Source organism: Microcaecilia unicolor, chromosome 6 (assembly GCF_901765095.1).
Source record: "Microcaecilia unicolor chromosome 6, aMicUni1.1, whole genome shotgun sequence".
Lineage (NCBI taxonomy): Eukaryota > Metazoa > Chordata > Amphibia > Gymnophiona > Siphonopidae > Microcaecilia > Microcaecilia unicolor.
In genome coordinates this window covers 138,943,346-138,959,487 of record NC_044036.1, presented here as the reverse complement: position 1 = coordinate 138,959,487, position 16,142 = coordinate 138,943,346, and the positions used below count along the sequence as shown (strand labels likewise).

Sequence of the window (16,142 nt, the reverse complement as noted above, 5' to 3'; positions counted from 1 at the left end):
GCTGAATGCTAAATTCTGTTTATTTGTTTTTCACTTCAACTGTAGAAGTGAAGTAAAGGCTTTTAATTCAGAAGTTAAAGCAACATCACTTGTGCGATGGTTGACCGACACTGGAAAATCCACCCAACAAATCATATCCTCCCCACTGAATCTGGTATCGGCCTCTTTTTGCCTAGAGAGAGAAAGCAATTGTGTGGAAAAAAGTTTTATGTGAGAAGGAGCATGTCCAAAAAACTTAAAAGTAAATGGAGAAAAAAAAAGCTTGTTGCTTCCATTTTTGGATTATTGTAATTCTTTATATTGCGGCATAAACAACAAATGTGGCAACTCCAGCTTCTGCAGAATACAGTTGCTAGATTAATCTTTGGATCAGGCAGGTTTTGTGAATAACTTACATTGGCTAAGGTTAGAACCTCAAGCTCAGTTTAAAATAGCCTGTCTGGTCTATAAATGTGTTTATGGTGCTAGTTCAGTTATGATAGGAAACTTTCGTATATTCCCAAGTCATAGCGGGCGTCTAAGGAGTTCTAAAAATCTCTCTCTTGAAGTCCCTTCTGTAAAAAAAACATTCGATTGATGTCTATCTGGGAACTTTTGCCTTCCAAGGCACAAAAATATAGAATAGTCTACTTACAACAGTTCACTTACCTACTCCTTATAGTTCTTTTCAAAAGGTCTTAACAACTTATTTGTTTTTATTAAGATTAGATTATTGATTTTAATGTAATTCTATCCGGTTGGGATATCTCTTTGCTCTGTGATTCGCTTTGAATCACAAGTGTTAAAAGCAGAATAGAAATTGCAGAATAGAATAGAATTTCCTGACAAGTCTCGCTCTCAAAAAAACAAAACACCCCCCCCCCCCCAATCTCCCCCCAAAACCCAGATATTATTAGTGTAATAGCTTAACTGTAGTAGGAGTTCCCAACCCAGACTTTGGGATGCCCTTAACCAGTCAGGTTTTCAGAATATCTACAATGAGTATTCATGAGAGTGATCTGTATACAATGGAGGTAGTGCATGCAAATGTGAATATTCATAGTGCATATCCTGAAAACCTGGTTGGGTGTGTCCAAAGAATTGGGTTGAAAAGCCCAGCTCTATAGTGCTAAAATGTGCTAAAATCAGAAGTAAATTTACTGGGGATTTTTTTTTTACATAGTTTAATATGGTTTTTAGGGTTAGCTTTTTTAATATGGGGCTTATTTGCATTCTATTAGTTTATTACATACAGGACTATAGTAAGCTATTTTTTAATTTTCTCTGTTTTAAAAAATAATCTAAATTTTTATTTAGATTTTTAACACTGTCTTATTAAATTGGGGCCATTATTACATATAGAATTCTGGCTGGAAACTTTGAAGTATGAGGCATATTCCGAAGTATGAATTAATTCTTACTGGTACTAGTAATTCTTTCCTTTCCCTAAACAAGTGGCTTCAATTGACAGAAATTAGAAGTAAGTAAAGCACTGATTTCAGCTGATTCATTCCATGAGTGGTTGTGTCTATGAAGGGTCAGTAATGAGCAATTTTACCTTCTCTGCACTTCATCCCAGTGGCGTAGCAAGGGCGGTGGGGGCGGTCCGCCCCGGGTGTCAACGGGTGTGGGGGGGGGGTGCTCTGTTCCCCCCCCCCCCCCGGCGCAGCGCCTCTCACTCCCCCCGACAGTCCCCACCTGCCTACCAGCTGAGCTCCGGCCGGCACCTCCAATCTACAGCGCTGCTGACTTTATTATTTTTTTTTTTATTATTGAAATTGTTATCAAATAAACAGCATATAAACAGCCAACACTTCAATTACAATTTGCTTTTCATTTGTTAATTCCCCCTCCCCCTAACATTCCACATCCTACCCTCCCTCCCTACCCAGGTGGTGACTGAGTGTGATCAATATATTGTTCATAAAGTGTCCAAATCTTATTAAAAGATAGTACGGACCCTCTTCGCATAGCTGGTAGCTTGGACATTTGGTAAAGAAAGTCTACTTTCCTGGTTACCATCTGTAAGGATGGTGTCTCTACTTGCTTCCACGTTCGAGCCAATCCTAGTTTTGCAGCCACAAAATATTGAATCGCCAACCTGTGTTGCCAGCTTGGTATGGACGCTGGTCGGAAATGAAGCAAGCAGTGTTCCGCTTTCCATGCATATGTCCTCTGTAGTATTCTATTAACCAAGTCCATTACAGCCTTCCAATATACATTTACTTTCTCGCATGTCCACCAAATGTGATAAAATGATCCCCTTTGACCACATTCCCTCCAACATTGCCCCGACACTCCCGGGTACATTTTATGGAGGCGTTCAGGCGTATAGTACCACCAATATAGCATTTTAAATCCATTTTCATTCACTGTTTGTGCCAGCGATGGTTTAAGTAAGTATTTATAATTTGCTTTCCATTCTGTTTTGGTGTATGTGGTCTGTAACGCTTCCTCCCACTGGGCTTGATATCGCACCTGTGGGTCGGTGCGCCCCAGCAGGGCCAAGTATATGCGAGTTATACCTCCCCTGCCTCCCCCTCTACTAATAGCTATTTCCATGGCTGTTTCGGCTAGGTCTAACTCGTCCTGCGCTTTCTTTTTAAGGAAGCTACGTAAGTTACAATAATAGGTGAGGTCTCTTTCTTTTAGACCATACTCTTCCTGAAGCTCATTGAATTGAAGCATTTTTCCCTCTTTCTATAATTGTCCCAGTGTGCACAACCCTGCTTGGGCCCATACCTCAAATACCTTCTCCGATCTCCCCAGTGAAAATCCTGTTGCCCACCTTATAGCCGTTTGCCGATAATAATTCCTCTCGGGGAAAAGCTTCTTCCTCACTTGATACCATGTCCACATTGGATGTTTTAGTCCAATGGGCATTTGTTTAATTATAGGGACCATTTCCTCCCCTGGTATCCATAAGATATCCTCAATTGCTCTCCTACCCAACCATGCTCTTTCCCAATGTAACCATTTCTTGGCTGCTCCAGGGGACCATTCTGCCAGAATACGAATTTGTGCCGCTTGGTAGTATAAGTAAAAGTTAGGTACCCCCATTCCTCCTCTCTCCCAAGATTGGTACATCATAGTTCGCCGTACTCTTGGTGGGCGTTTTTTCCATATATATGCAAACATTTTGCGATTGAGTTTTGCAAAAAAGCTATTGGGGATTGGTATCGGAATCGCCATAAACAGATACAACAATTTCGGGAGCAGCATCATTTTAATAGCATTAATGCGCCCTTTCCAGGAAACATTAAGTCCTTCCCATTTGTCCAATTCGCTAAATAGTTCTTCAACTTTTTGGGGGAAATTAGCTGCAAATAATCCCTCTATTTGTGTTGTCACCTGTATTCCCAAATATCGTATGGATTTTGTCGCCCATACAAAAGGGAAGGCGGCCTGAAGGGCCTCTAGTTCCACAGGCGGTACCATAAGATTAAGGAAGATCGACTTGTCTAGATTGGGTTTAAATCCCGATAATTGCCCATATCTTGCCAAATGCTCTACTATCCTCTCTACCGATTTCAATGGGTTCGAGATTGTCAACAGAACATCATCGGCAAACAGCATAAGTTTATGTTCCCTTAGGCCCCTCACCACTCCTGTCACCTCTCTATCTTTCCTAATCATATTGGCCAATGGTTCTAATGACAGGGCAAATAGTAGTGGTGATATTGCACATCCCTGTCTGGTTCCCCGCCAAAGGTTAAATGTTTTTGTATATGTCCCATTGATCTTTATGGTGGCCAATGGAGCCTGATAAAGCAATCGTAGCCAGTCCAGAAACCTCCCATCAATACCTACTCGCTGTAGTGCTGCAAATAGAAACGACCAGTCCACACGGTCGAACGCTTTTTCTGCGTCTATTGATAGCAATACCACCGGTGTCTGGTCGTCTGTCACCTGTTGAATAACATGCATTAGACACCTTATATTGTCAAAGGTCTGGCGCCCCTCTATAAATCCCGCCTGATCTGTATGTATAACCCCTGGGAGCTGCTTCTGTAACCTTCGAGCTAAGATTTTTGTGAATATCTTATAATCCACATTTAAGAGTGATATTGGTCTGTATGAGCTGCATAGCTTCGGGTTTTTCCCTGGTTTTAATATTAAGGTTATCGCCGCCAGTCTCCAGGTGTCTGGTAGCTTTTGTGAGTCCTCCAATGCATTAAATAGTTTCTGTAACACTGGTGTAAGGTGTTTACTAAATAGTTTGTAGAATCTTGTGGGAAACCCATCAGGGCCAGGAGCTTTACCATTTGCCATATCTGTTATTGCCCACATTATCTCCTCCGATGTGATGGGTGAGGATAATTGGGTCGACCCCCCTCTCCCTATCTGGTGCAGATCCGCCTCCTGTAAGTATTGCTCTATTTCAGCCAGCTCCGGGGATTGTTCTGGTTCATATAAATTGGTAAAATGAGCAAGAAATGCCTCATGTATGTGTTCTATTTGTGAGACATAGCCCCCTTCTGCCGTTTGTATACCCCCTATATAATTGCGTTCAGACATTTTTTTTAAGTTTGCATGCTAATAGCCTACCCGCTTTGTCTCCAAACTCAAAATTTTCCTGCTGTGCTATTTGCAATTTTACGGCTAAGTCCGCCATCTGTAGCTCATTCAGCTTTAATCTCAATTCCTGTATTTTTGCTAATCCTTTAGTATCTTTGGGGTCTTTTTTGTGTTGTTGTTCAAGCTGTCATAATTCTATTCTAATATTATCCTCCTGTTCTACTCGAGCTTTTGTCAGATGGGCTCTCAACGCTATTAATTTCCCTCGGAGTACCGCTTTAAGACCCTCCCACAAAAATTGTGGGTGGATCTCTCCCACATCATTATATTCCAGATACTCCAGAATATATTTCTCTATCACTGGGATATTTTTTGTGTCCAATAGGAGCGCCTCGTCCATCCGCCAATATCTGGTACCCACCTGTCGGGTCCCTGCAAATAGCTCAAGCACCACTGGGGCATGGTCAGACCAGGTGCGGGGTTCAATATGTGTCTCCCGTGCTCTATTTGTGACTATCACATCTCCCATCCATCCATCTATTCTAGAGTATGTCTTGTATTGAGAAGAGTAATATGTGTAGTCTCTTTCTTGTCCATGTGTGGCTCTCTATATATCTGTCAGGCCCCATCTAGCCATGAATCTCCTCCATATTTTCCTATCTGATTTAGCATATACTGCCTGGCCTGTGGAGTTATCCAAGTGTGGTTGGATCGTGAGATTGAAATCTCCACCCATTATTAGGTGACCTTGCAAGTGTTTTTGTATTTGTTGTTCTACTTTTTCTATAAATCCCTGTCCCGTGTTTGGTGCGTAAACATTAACAATTGTATATTGAACATTATATAATGATACCAACATTATCAAAAATCTACCTTCTACATCTTTTATAACCTGACTGACCTCCCAAGGGAGTGCGCCAGACAACGCTATTAACACCCCCCTCTGTTTTGAATTGTTTGCGCAAGATGAGAAATATATAGTGGGGTATCGCCTATGACACACCAACTTCTCATAACCTTTTTTCAGGTGCGTCTCTTGTAAGAGTACCACATCCGCGTTCAAGCGCACCATTTCTTTGAATGTTAATTGGCGCTTCATAGGCGAGTTAAGGCCCCGCACGTTAAATGTTACGCATTTGAACACTTTATCCCCCAACATCAAACAATAAGTCACTATATATACACCACCTCTCCCTCCCCCTCCCCCCTCCCTCCCTTCCCCATGACCTGATATAGCACATCTCTGTTGTAATCGAGATCATGCCTATAATGGTGTGGACTTCCGGTCCCGTTTACTTTTCCAGCCTGCTCAATTTGTTTGATCCATCTTTGTTGTTTAATATGTTCTAGCCAGTTCCAGTTTGTCACATTATTAACGCATCATATGATATTTTTGTATTCCAATTATAGATGCTCTTTCACGGGCCTTTCCCTGGTAGCATTGCCTGATCTGATGCTTGTCTCCGTAGCCTTCCACGACCTTTTGATACTCGCTGCCACTTCTGTTTGACATTTCTTTGAAATCCAGCTGGTGGCTTTGGTGTCGGTGCTTTATCCATCTTTTCCGGACCCATATATTCATGAGCCTCTTCTAGCGATGCCACCTTACGTTGTTTGCCTTCTTTATAAAATATTAGGGCAAACGGATGTTGCCATCTGTATTTTATTCCTTCTGCTCTAAGCTTCTCCGTCAGCGGGCGCTGTTCTCCACGCCGTTTTAAAGTGGTAGCCGCTAGGTCTTGAAACAATTCAATGGGGTATGTCTCCCATGTAATTGGGCTGGCTGCTCTAGCTTGGTGCATAACTTCTTCTTTCACTTTGAACTCCGAGAAGCAGGCCACGATATCTTTTGGCGTATTTGTCTTTCTTGACCCCAGCGCCCGATGTGCTCGTTCTAGCCGGATATTTTCTGGGGCTATTGGGTGGTCAGATGTGGAGAGGAGTTGGGCTGCTATTGCTTGTACTACCTTTTCACAGTTATTATATTCTGGTAACTCCGGTAGGCCCCGCACTCTAATATTGGAGCGTTGGCTTCTGTTCTCAAGGTCTTCCACCTTGTCCGTTAGGAATTTCATGTCTGATTGGTGTTCTGCCGCATGTTTCTCAACCTCATTTAAGGCTTCTGCATGTTCTTCTAGCCCCATTTCTACCTCGTTGACGCGGTTCCCCAAGTCTTTGATTTCTTCTCTCAGATCCGCGCTCAGTTGCGCAAAATCTTGTCGCATCTCTTTTATATCTTTTTTTATATCCTGGAGCCATGTGCTTAATTGGTCCCATTTGTCCGGCGGGACCTCATTTTCTCCATCAGCTTCCCGCTCTCTCTGGCTAGCCGGTGAGCTAGGGCTAGATGCGTTCTCTTGGCCTTCTTGTTCTCCGGCCTGTATCTCTGGCGCACGTTCACGTTGGCGGTAAGCAAAGTTAGTCAAATCTGCCTTTTTAAGTTTTGTATCTGCCATCTTTCGAGTCGCGGGACTTTCGCCTCTCACTCTCGTAGCTTCCACCTTGTTTTGTGGATCGCTTGCTCTATATGTTAGCTCGTTTTCGGGCTGGAAGACGGGAGCTCCGCAATCAGACCGCCATTGCAGAGCGTGACGTCACCGGAAGTCAGCGCTGCTGACTTTAAATGAAGAAAACTGTCTCGTCATTGGCCCTTCACTACTGAGTCCCGCCCTCTGATATAACTTCCTATTTCCTCGAGGGCGGGACTCAGTGAGTGAAGGGCCAACGACGAGACGGTTTTCTTCATTTAAAGTCAGCAGCGCTGCAGATTGGAGGTGCCGGCCGGAGCTCAGCTGGTAGGCAGGTGGGGACTGTTGGGGGGAGTGAGAGGCGCTGCACCGGGGGGGGGGGGGGGGGGTTAGGGTCCATACCAGGGGGGGTGCCGTTCCACACCGGGGGGGGGGGGGGGGTGCCGTGTTGCACTGCACCCGGGGGGGGGGGGGTGCGCGCAGCGGCGGTCCGCCCCGGGTGTCAGCCAAGCACGGAACGCCAGTGCTTCATCCTATAAATTTCCTCCAGATAACGGGACTTTTCTTTGCCTTGATGATCTGACCCCTGCTTTAGTACACCTCTACCAGGGAGAGTGAGCATATGTCGGTACAGAGACCTTTGAAAGCATTGAAAGAGCAGGCAGTTCACATGCTGAATCCAGTGACATTTGAAATGTGTCCTGCTGAGTCCTTTGCAGTCAGCTTACGTTTGTATCTTCTGACCTATCCTGTGTCACTAGGCTTCTCCCTCTTTGTTACCAGAAGGATCATAGGAATTAGCCTTTATTTAAGGAGCTGGAATCTCTTCCCATCTCCCCACTCTCACTATCCAAACCTGCTTCTGTAGAAACATTGTTCTCTTACTAAAAGTTTTTGAAATTTCTCTGTGAAACTTCCTGAAATTCTCTTTCTGGCTGGATGGGGGCGGAAAAAGAGAGGGGACTGGATACTACACCTACCATCTGTGGCATGGATTTGCTGTTCTAGCAGAATGATGATCAGAGTAAAAGAATCACAAATTGCCAGCCCACTGTGACTTCGCTTCTGAATATTTTAACTTTAAAGTAAAATTAAGATGCAATGCTGGTATTTCATTTTAGTTATTTTTGATGGGTGGCTACTCCCGGGTGCACTGAAAGCAATCATATTAACCCTTTCTCATTAAAACCACCTTTGGTTGCTGTACGACTTCTCAGGAAACACCGGTGGTGTCCGACTTGAATATTCCTGCTCTCCTCTAGCAGGGGAGCAAGAATGTGTTGACAGCAATACTGGGAACAGTAGCAATCAGAGCTGTTAAATGTTGTGTTGGTTGTCTGTAGAACACAGGCATCTCTCTGCATTTTGCCTTGCAGTTTCTTGTCACCAGTGAGCACCCTATGTTTTTGCATTTTGCATATTTGTTTGGCCTTATTCCAGTGCCGATAAGTGCACAGGCACCCTGAGCTCTCTGTCTTATGTAGTTGCTTGTTTGCTTAGTTAGTCAAAATCAGAGCAGTAGATGACCTGAAAACATAACTTGCCCTGTTTTTCTTTTAGTTCCTGAAAACAGTGTCGTCATGTCGGCATTAAGCAAGCATTCCAATGTTAAGATCTTTACTGAGAAGTTGGTGTTTTTGCTGAACAGAGGAGGTAAGTAGGGCCTGAAACCTTCTGGCTGCTCCGTTAAGTTCCCAACATGCTACCAGATATGGCTTAGGATGGTAATCTGGTCTCTATTAATATTAGCACTAGGATTTATTTACCAACATTTTGAAGAAATTTACCCAAGGTAGCTAGATAACTTCTCAATGCTCTTGTACATACCATAATGGGAATGAACCTCACACCTCTGTAAGGGGATGTTGAAGATGATCACAGTTTTCACGTAGGTTACTGTTAATGTTCATCTCGGTACCTGCATTGTGCAAAAAAAGAGCCTTTTCCTGGAATTCCTAAGGTATAATAAATACAGGTGTATTTGAAAATATTTTTAAATCAGGGACAACTGGGATACTCCTCTGACTTCTAGTAATACAGAGTTAGAGATTGGCTTTTTCTGTGACCGTTTTTGTACAAGAGAGTCAGAAACATGGCTGCTGTATGTTGCCCCCTTAAGGTTAAGATTCTGTCGATAAACATATCATAGGTCCTCACTTTTGGGTCATGTGGGCTCTTTAATCAGCTATCCCCTTTTTGCCTCCATTCTTGTCCCGGTGTACACCCCTAACCCCCCCCCCCCCCCCCCCCCCCATTAGTCTTTTGGTATTTGTTGTTTGTTTTCTGCCACATCTTGTGTTCTCCTGAACCAGCATTGTTTTCCCTGGTTTTGTCTGTTATATTCTGGTTACTGTTTTCCTGTGTAAACTACTCAGATGTTCACTGGATTATGAGTGGTCTATAAAATAAATTGAGGTGCATTTAACAGAGCTGTTGGTAGCCTGTTCCTAGGATAACAGAGGATGCTTGATCAGGAATGACGTACAGAAGCTTTTCTATGTAATGATTCTGTGCGGAAACAGCATGAATTCTGATGCTCAGGATTAATCTCTAGGTACATGGTGTGGCTCCAAATTCTGATGCATTGACTTAGCTGCCTATGAGCTCAATTGAAGAATAACAAGACTGACAGTTTTAAGAATTTGTGGACCTGTGGGAATCTGATTTTGGGAAATTGGTAAAATTGGCCAATGTGATCCGTAATTTGTAACACAGTGGAAACTATGACTTTTAATTTCATTGCATTATAGTGAGAAGACTGGGGGTTTTGTAGGTTATAATAGCTCTTGTACACAGGACCAGCAAAAGAGATGGTGTCGGTGAGTTTCTGAGATTAGAAGGATGCTGCCTGCAGATGTCAAGGGATATGTATTCCCTCAAAAGATCATTTGCTTAGTAAAGGATATTAAAATCTATGAATATTTGTAGTTTTTGCTGAACTTAGTGAATATATAATTCTCCGAGGACAAGCAGGCTGCTTGTTCTCACTGATGGTGACGTCCACGGCAGCCCCTCCAATCGGAATCTTCACTAGCAAAAGCCTTTGCTAGCCCTCGCGCGCCGATGCGCACCGCGCATGCGCGGCCGTCTTCCCGCCCGAAATCGGCTCGTGCCGGCCAGTCTTCTTTTGTCCGCGCTCGGTACGGTCGTGTTTACGCCATTCGCGCCCCGAAAGTCGACCTCGCGCGTCTTTTTTGGACTTCGCTACGGGAAAAAAAAAAAAAAAAACCATTCGGAAGGAGACCTTTTCGGTCTGTTCCCCTTCCTATATTTCTAGTTTTGCCCCGTTAAGTTTTCTTTCATCGTCGGGGTAGGCCCATTGGAGGCCTCAGTTCGAAGTTTTTCTTCCCCTTTTTTGTGGTGCCATCTTCGCCATTACGAGTTTTGATCTCGCCGGCGCGATTTTTCCGCCCATGACATCGAAGTCTCCCAGCGGCTTCAAGAAGTGCACCCAGTGCGCCCGGGTAATCTCGCTCACTGATAGGCACGCGTCGTGTCTTCAGTGTCTGGGGGCTGGGCACCGCCCGCAGGCCTGTAGCCTGTGCTCTCTTTTACAAAAGCGGACTCAGGTAGCGAGATTGGCCCAGTGGAACGTTTTGTTCTCGGGCTCTTCATCGGCATCGGCACCGGGAGTATCGAGTGCATCGACGTCGCCAGCGTCCAGACCTTCATCCTCGGCCGCGATTGCATCGAGGCATCGACCCTCTGCATCGGGGCTGAGACATCGGAAGGCTGCGTCGGCGTCGGTGGTACCGGGACCTCCTCGTCTGCTGATGTCGTCGGATGGTGGTGCTTCGTCTGGAGTGCAGGTGAGGGCTGTTCATTCCCCTGCTGGTGGCGGTGAGCCTTCGGGTGGGTCTCCCCCTACCCTGAGGGCTCCTGCGGTACAGCCCCCCCGAGACCGACCTTTTTCGGCCTCGGCCCCGAGGAAGCGACAGTTGGATTCTACGTCCTCCTCGTCGTTGCCGGGAAGCTCCGGTGACATGCTTCGTCCCAAGAAGTCGAAAAAGCATCGACACCGGTCCCCTTCCCGTGTCGGCACCGAGAGCTCTGGGTCGCCGAGGGAGTCGGCACCCAGTAGGCATCGGCACCGAGAGGACCGCTCACCCTCTGTTCAAGAGGCATCGATGCGCTCCACTATGGACAGCCCGGAACAGCCTCCACGCCTGGAACAGACTCTGACATTGACACCTGCATCGGCTTCCATGTCTTTCTCCACAGCCGCTCTGCACGAGAGTCTCCGGGCCGTTCTCCCAGAGATCCTGGGAGAGCTGTTGCGCCCTTCCCCTCCGGTACCGGGGGTGCTTGCGCCACCGGTACCGTCGAGTGAGGCGCCGGCTGGCCCCTTGCCCGGGGTGAGATCTCCGACATCGGTGCCGCTTGCGGTACCGACTGCGGTAGCCTCCCAGGAAGGCTCCGCGACGACGTCGGCGGAGGGAGCTTCGCCGATGCGGGCGAGGGAGTCTACCTCTCGACGCTCCCACCGTGGCTGTGGTTCCATGGAGTCGAGCCGGGCACGGCTTCAGACACAGGTCCGCGAACTTGTGTCTGATACCGACGGTGAGGTCTCGTGGGAGGAGGAGGAGGACATCAGATATTTCTCTGACGAGGAGTCTGATGGCCTACCTTCTGATCCCACTCCCTCTCCTGAAAGGCAGCTTTCTCCTCCCGAGAGTCTGTCTTTCGCTTCCTTTGTCCGGGAGATGTCTACGGCCATCCCCTTCCCGGTGGTTGTGGAGGACGAGCCCAGGGCTGAAATGTTTGAGCTCCTGGACTATCCTTCTCCACCTAAGGAAGCGTCCACAGTACCCATGCATCATGTCCTAAAAAAGACATTGCTGGCGAACTGGACCAAACCACTAAGTAATCCCCACATTCCCAAGAAGATCGAGTCCCAGTACCGGATCCATGGGGACCCAGAGCTGATGCGCACTCAGTTGCCTCACGACTCTGGAGTTGTGGATTTGGTCCTAAAGAAGGCTAAGAGTTCTAGAGAGCATGCTTCAGCGCCCCCGGGCAAGGACTCTAGAACCTTAGACTCCTTTGGGAGGAAGGCCTACCATTCCTCTATGCTCGTGGCCAAAATTCAGTCTTACCAGCTCTACACGAGCATACACATGTGGAACAATGTGCGGCAGTTGGCGGGCTTGGTGGACAAGCTCCCCCCTGAGCAAGCCAAGCCATTTCTGGAGGTGGTCAGGCAGCTGAAGGCGTGCAGAAAATTCCTGGCCAGAGGGGTGTATGACACCTTTGATGTTGCGTCCAGGGCCGCTGCTCAAGGTGTGGTGATGCGCAGACTCTCATGGCTGCGTGCCTCCGACCTGGAGAATAGGCTCCAGCAGCAGATTGCGGACTCGCCTTGCCGTGCGGATAACATTTTTGGAGAAAAAGTCGAGCAGGTGGTAAAGCAGCTCCACCAGCGGTTTACCGCTTTTGACAAGTTCTCCCGCCGGCAGCCTTCAGCTTCTACCTCTACAGGTAGACGATTTTTTTGGGGAAGGAGGACTGTTCCCTACTCTTCGGGTAAGCGTAGGTACAACCCTCCTTCTCGACAGCCTGCGGCCCAGGCTAAGCCCCAGCGCGCTCACTCTCGTCAGCAGCGTGCGCCTCAGCAAGGCCCCTCGGCTCCCCAGCAAAAGCAAGGGACGAGCTTTTGACTGGCTCCAGCAGAGCATAGCCGACATCCAAGTGTCAGTGCCGGGCGACCTGCCAGTCGGAGGGAGGTTGAAAGTTTTTCACCAAAGGTGGCCTCTCATAACCTCCGATCAGTGGGTTCTCCAAATAGTCCGGCAAGGATACACCCTCAATTTGGCCTCAAAACCTCCAAATTGTCCACCGGGAGCTCAGTCTTACAGCTTCCAGCACAAGCAGGTACTTGCAGAGGAACTCTCCGCCCTTCTCAGCGCCAATGCGGTCGAGCCCGTGCCATCCGGGCAAGAAGGGCTGGGATTCTATTCCAGGTACTTCCTTGTGGAAAAGAAAACAGGGGGGATGCGTCCCATCCTAGACCTAAGGGCCCTGAACAAATATCTGGTCAAGGAAAAGTTCAGGATGCTTTCCCTGGGCACCCTTCTTCTCATGATTCAGGAAAACGATTGGCTATGCTCTCTGGACGCCTACACACACATCCCGATACTGCCAGCTCACAGACAGTATCTAAGATTTCAGCTGGGCACACGTCACTTCCAGTACTGTGTGCTACCCTTTGGGCTCGCCTCTGCGCCCAGGGTGTTCACAAAGTGCTTGGCTGTAGTAGCAGCGGCACTTCGCAGACTGGGGGTACACGTGTTCCCATATCTCGACGATTGGCTGGTGAAGAACACATCCGAGGCAGGAGCTCTACAGTCCATGCAGATGACTATTCGCCTCCTGGAGCTACTGGGGTTTGTGATAAATTATCCAAAGTCCCACCTTCTTCCAGTGCAGAAACTCGAATTCATAGGAGCTCTGCTGGACTCTCGGATGGCTCGCACTTACCTCCCAGAGACGAGACCCAACAACTTGTTGTCCCTCGTCTCGCGGGTGCGCGCGTCCCAGCAGTTCACAGCTCGGCAGATGTTGAGATTGCTGGGCCACATGGCCTCCACAGTTCATGTGACTCCCATGGCCCGCCTTCACATGAGATCTGCAGAATGGACCCTAGCTTCCCAGTGGTTTCAGGCTGCTGGGGATCTAGAAGACGTGATCCACCTGTCCACGAGTTTTCTCAAATCCCTGTATTGGTGGACGATTTGGTCTAATTTGACTCTGGGACGTCCTTTCCAAATTCCTCAGCCACAAAAAGTGCTGACCACGGATGCGTCTCTCCTGGGGTGGGGAGCTCATGTCGATGGGCTTCACACCCAAGGAAGCTGGTCCCTCCAGGAACGCGATCTGCAGATCAATCTCCTGGAGTTACGAGCGGTCTGGAACGCTCTGAAGGCTTTCAGAGATCGGCTGTCCCACCAAATTATCCAAATTCAGATTGCCATGTATTACATCAACAAGCAGGGGGGCACCGGATCTCGCCCTCTGTGTCAGGAAGCCGTCAGCATGTGGCTCTGGGCTCACCGTCACGGCATGGTGCTCCAAGCCACATATCTGGCAGGCGTAAACAACAGTCTGGCCGACAGGTTGAGCAGGATTATGCAACCTCACGAGTGGTCGCTCAATTCCCGTGTAGTGCGGCAGATCTTCCAGGTGTGGGGCACCCCCTTGGTAGATCTCTTCGCATCTCGAGCCAACCACAAAGTCCCTCAGTTCTGTTCCAGGCTTCAGGCCTACGGCAGACTGGCATCGGATGCCTTCCTCCTGGACTGGGGGGAGGGTCTGCTGTATGCTTATCCTCCCATACCTCTGGTGGGGAAGACTTTGTTGAAACTCAAGCAAGACCGAGGCACCATGATTCTGATTGCTCCTTTTTGGCCACGTCAGATCTGGTTTCCTCTTCTTCTGGAGTTGTCCTCCGAAGAACCGTGGAGATTGGAGTGTTTTCCGACCCTCATCACACAGGACGAGGGGGCGCTTCTGCATCCCAACCTCCAGTCTCTGGCTCTCACGGCCTGGATGTTGAGAGCGTAGACTTTGCCTCTTTGGGTCTGTCAGAGGGTGTCTCCCGCATCTTGCTTGCTTCCAGGAAAGATTCCACTAAGAGGAGTTACTTCTTTCTATGGAGGAAGTTTGCCGTCTGGTGTGACAGCAAGGCCCTAGATCCTCGCTCTTGTCCTACACAGACCCTGCTTGAATACCTTCTGCACTTGTCTGAGTCTGGTCTCAAGACCAACTCTGTAAGGGTTCACCTTAGTGCAATCAGTGCATACCATTACCGTGTGGAAGGTAAGCCGATCTCAGCACAGCCTTTAGTTGTTCGCTTCATGAGAGGTTTGCTTTTGTCAAAGCCCCCTGTCAAACCTCCTACAGTGTCATGGGATCTCAATGTCGTTCTCACCCAGCTGATGAAACCTCCTTTTGAGCCACTGAACTCCTGCCATCTGAAGTACTTGACCTGGAAGGTCATTTTCTTGGTGGCAGTTACTTCAGCTCGTAGAGTCAGTGAGCTTCAGGCCCTGGTAGCCCAGGCCCCTTACACCAAATTTCATCATAACAGAGTAGTCCTCTGCACTCACCCTAAGTTCTTGCCAAAGGTTGTGTCGGAGTTCCATCTGAACCAGTCAATTGTCTTGCCAACATTCTTTCCCCGTCCTCATTCCTGCCCTGCTGAACGTCAGCTGCACACATTGGACTGCAAGAGAGCATTGGCCTTCTATCTGGAGCGGACACAGCCCAACAGACAGTCCGCCCAATTGTTTGTTTCTTTTGATCCCAACAGGAGGGGAGTGGCTGTGGGGAAACGCACCATATCCAATTGGCTAGCAGATTGCATTTCCTTCACTTACGCCCAGGCTGAGCTGGCTCTTGAGGGTCATGTCACGGCTCATAATGTTAGAGCCATGGCCGCGTTGGTGGCCCACTTGAAGTCAGCCACTATTGAAGAGATTTGCAAAGCTGCGACGTGGTCATCTGTCCACACATTCACATCTCATTACTGCCTGCAGCAGGATACCCGACGCGACAGTCGGTTCGGGCAGTCAGTGCTTCAGAATCTGTTCGGGGTTTAGGATCCAACTCCACCCCCCTAGGCCCATGTTTTTTCTGTTCCAGGCTGCACTCTCAGTTAGTTGGATAAATTGTTAGGTCAATCTCAGTTATGTCCTCGCCGTTGCGAGGCCCAATTGACCGTGGTTGTTGTTTTGAGTGAGCCTGGGGGCTAGGGATACCCCATCAGTGAGAACAAGCAGCCTGCTTGTCCTTGGAGAAAGCGAATGCTACATACCTGTAGAAGGTATTCTCTGAGGACAGAAGGCTGATTGTTCTCACAAACCCGCCCGCCTCCCCTTTGGAGTTGTGTCTTCCCTTCTCTTTGTCTTGCTACATATGAGACTGGCCGGCACGAGCCGGTTTCGGGCGGGAAGACGGCCGCGCATGCGCATCGGCGCGCGAGGGCTAGCAAAGGCTTTTGCTAGTGAAGATTCCGATTGGAGGGGCTGCCGTGGACGTCACCATCAGTGAGAACAATCAGCCTGCTGTCCTCGGAGAATACCTTCTACAGGTATGTAGCATTCGCTTTATTTTAACTTTTAAAATACATAAAAATTGGTGGCAGATATAGATCATTATTCTTGTCTTTGCTAATCTACA

At 47.9% G+C, this 16,142-nt stretch overlaps 1 protein-coding gene across 2 annotated transcripts in view; it reads left to right on the top strand.

Moving 5' to 3' along the window:
- NCKIPSD (NCK interacting protein with SH3 domain) overlaps positions 1-16,142 on the top strand; it is a 128,264-nt gene that overhangs the window by 107,341 nt on the left and 4,781 nt on the right. For both annotated transcript variants that reach the window (XM_030206405.1, XM_030206406.1), the window contains exon 11: positions 8,526-8,618. In XM_030206405.1, the coding sequence (XP_030062265.1) occupies positions 8,526-8,618 (93 nt within the window). The remainder of the gene's footprint in view (positions 1-8,525; positions 8,619-16,142) is intronic.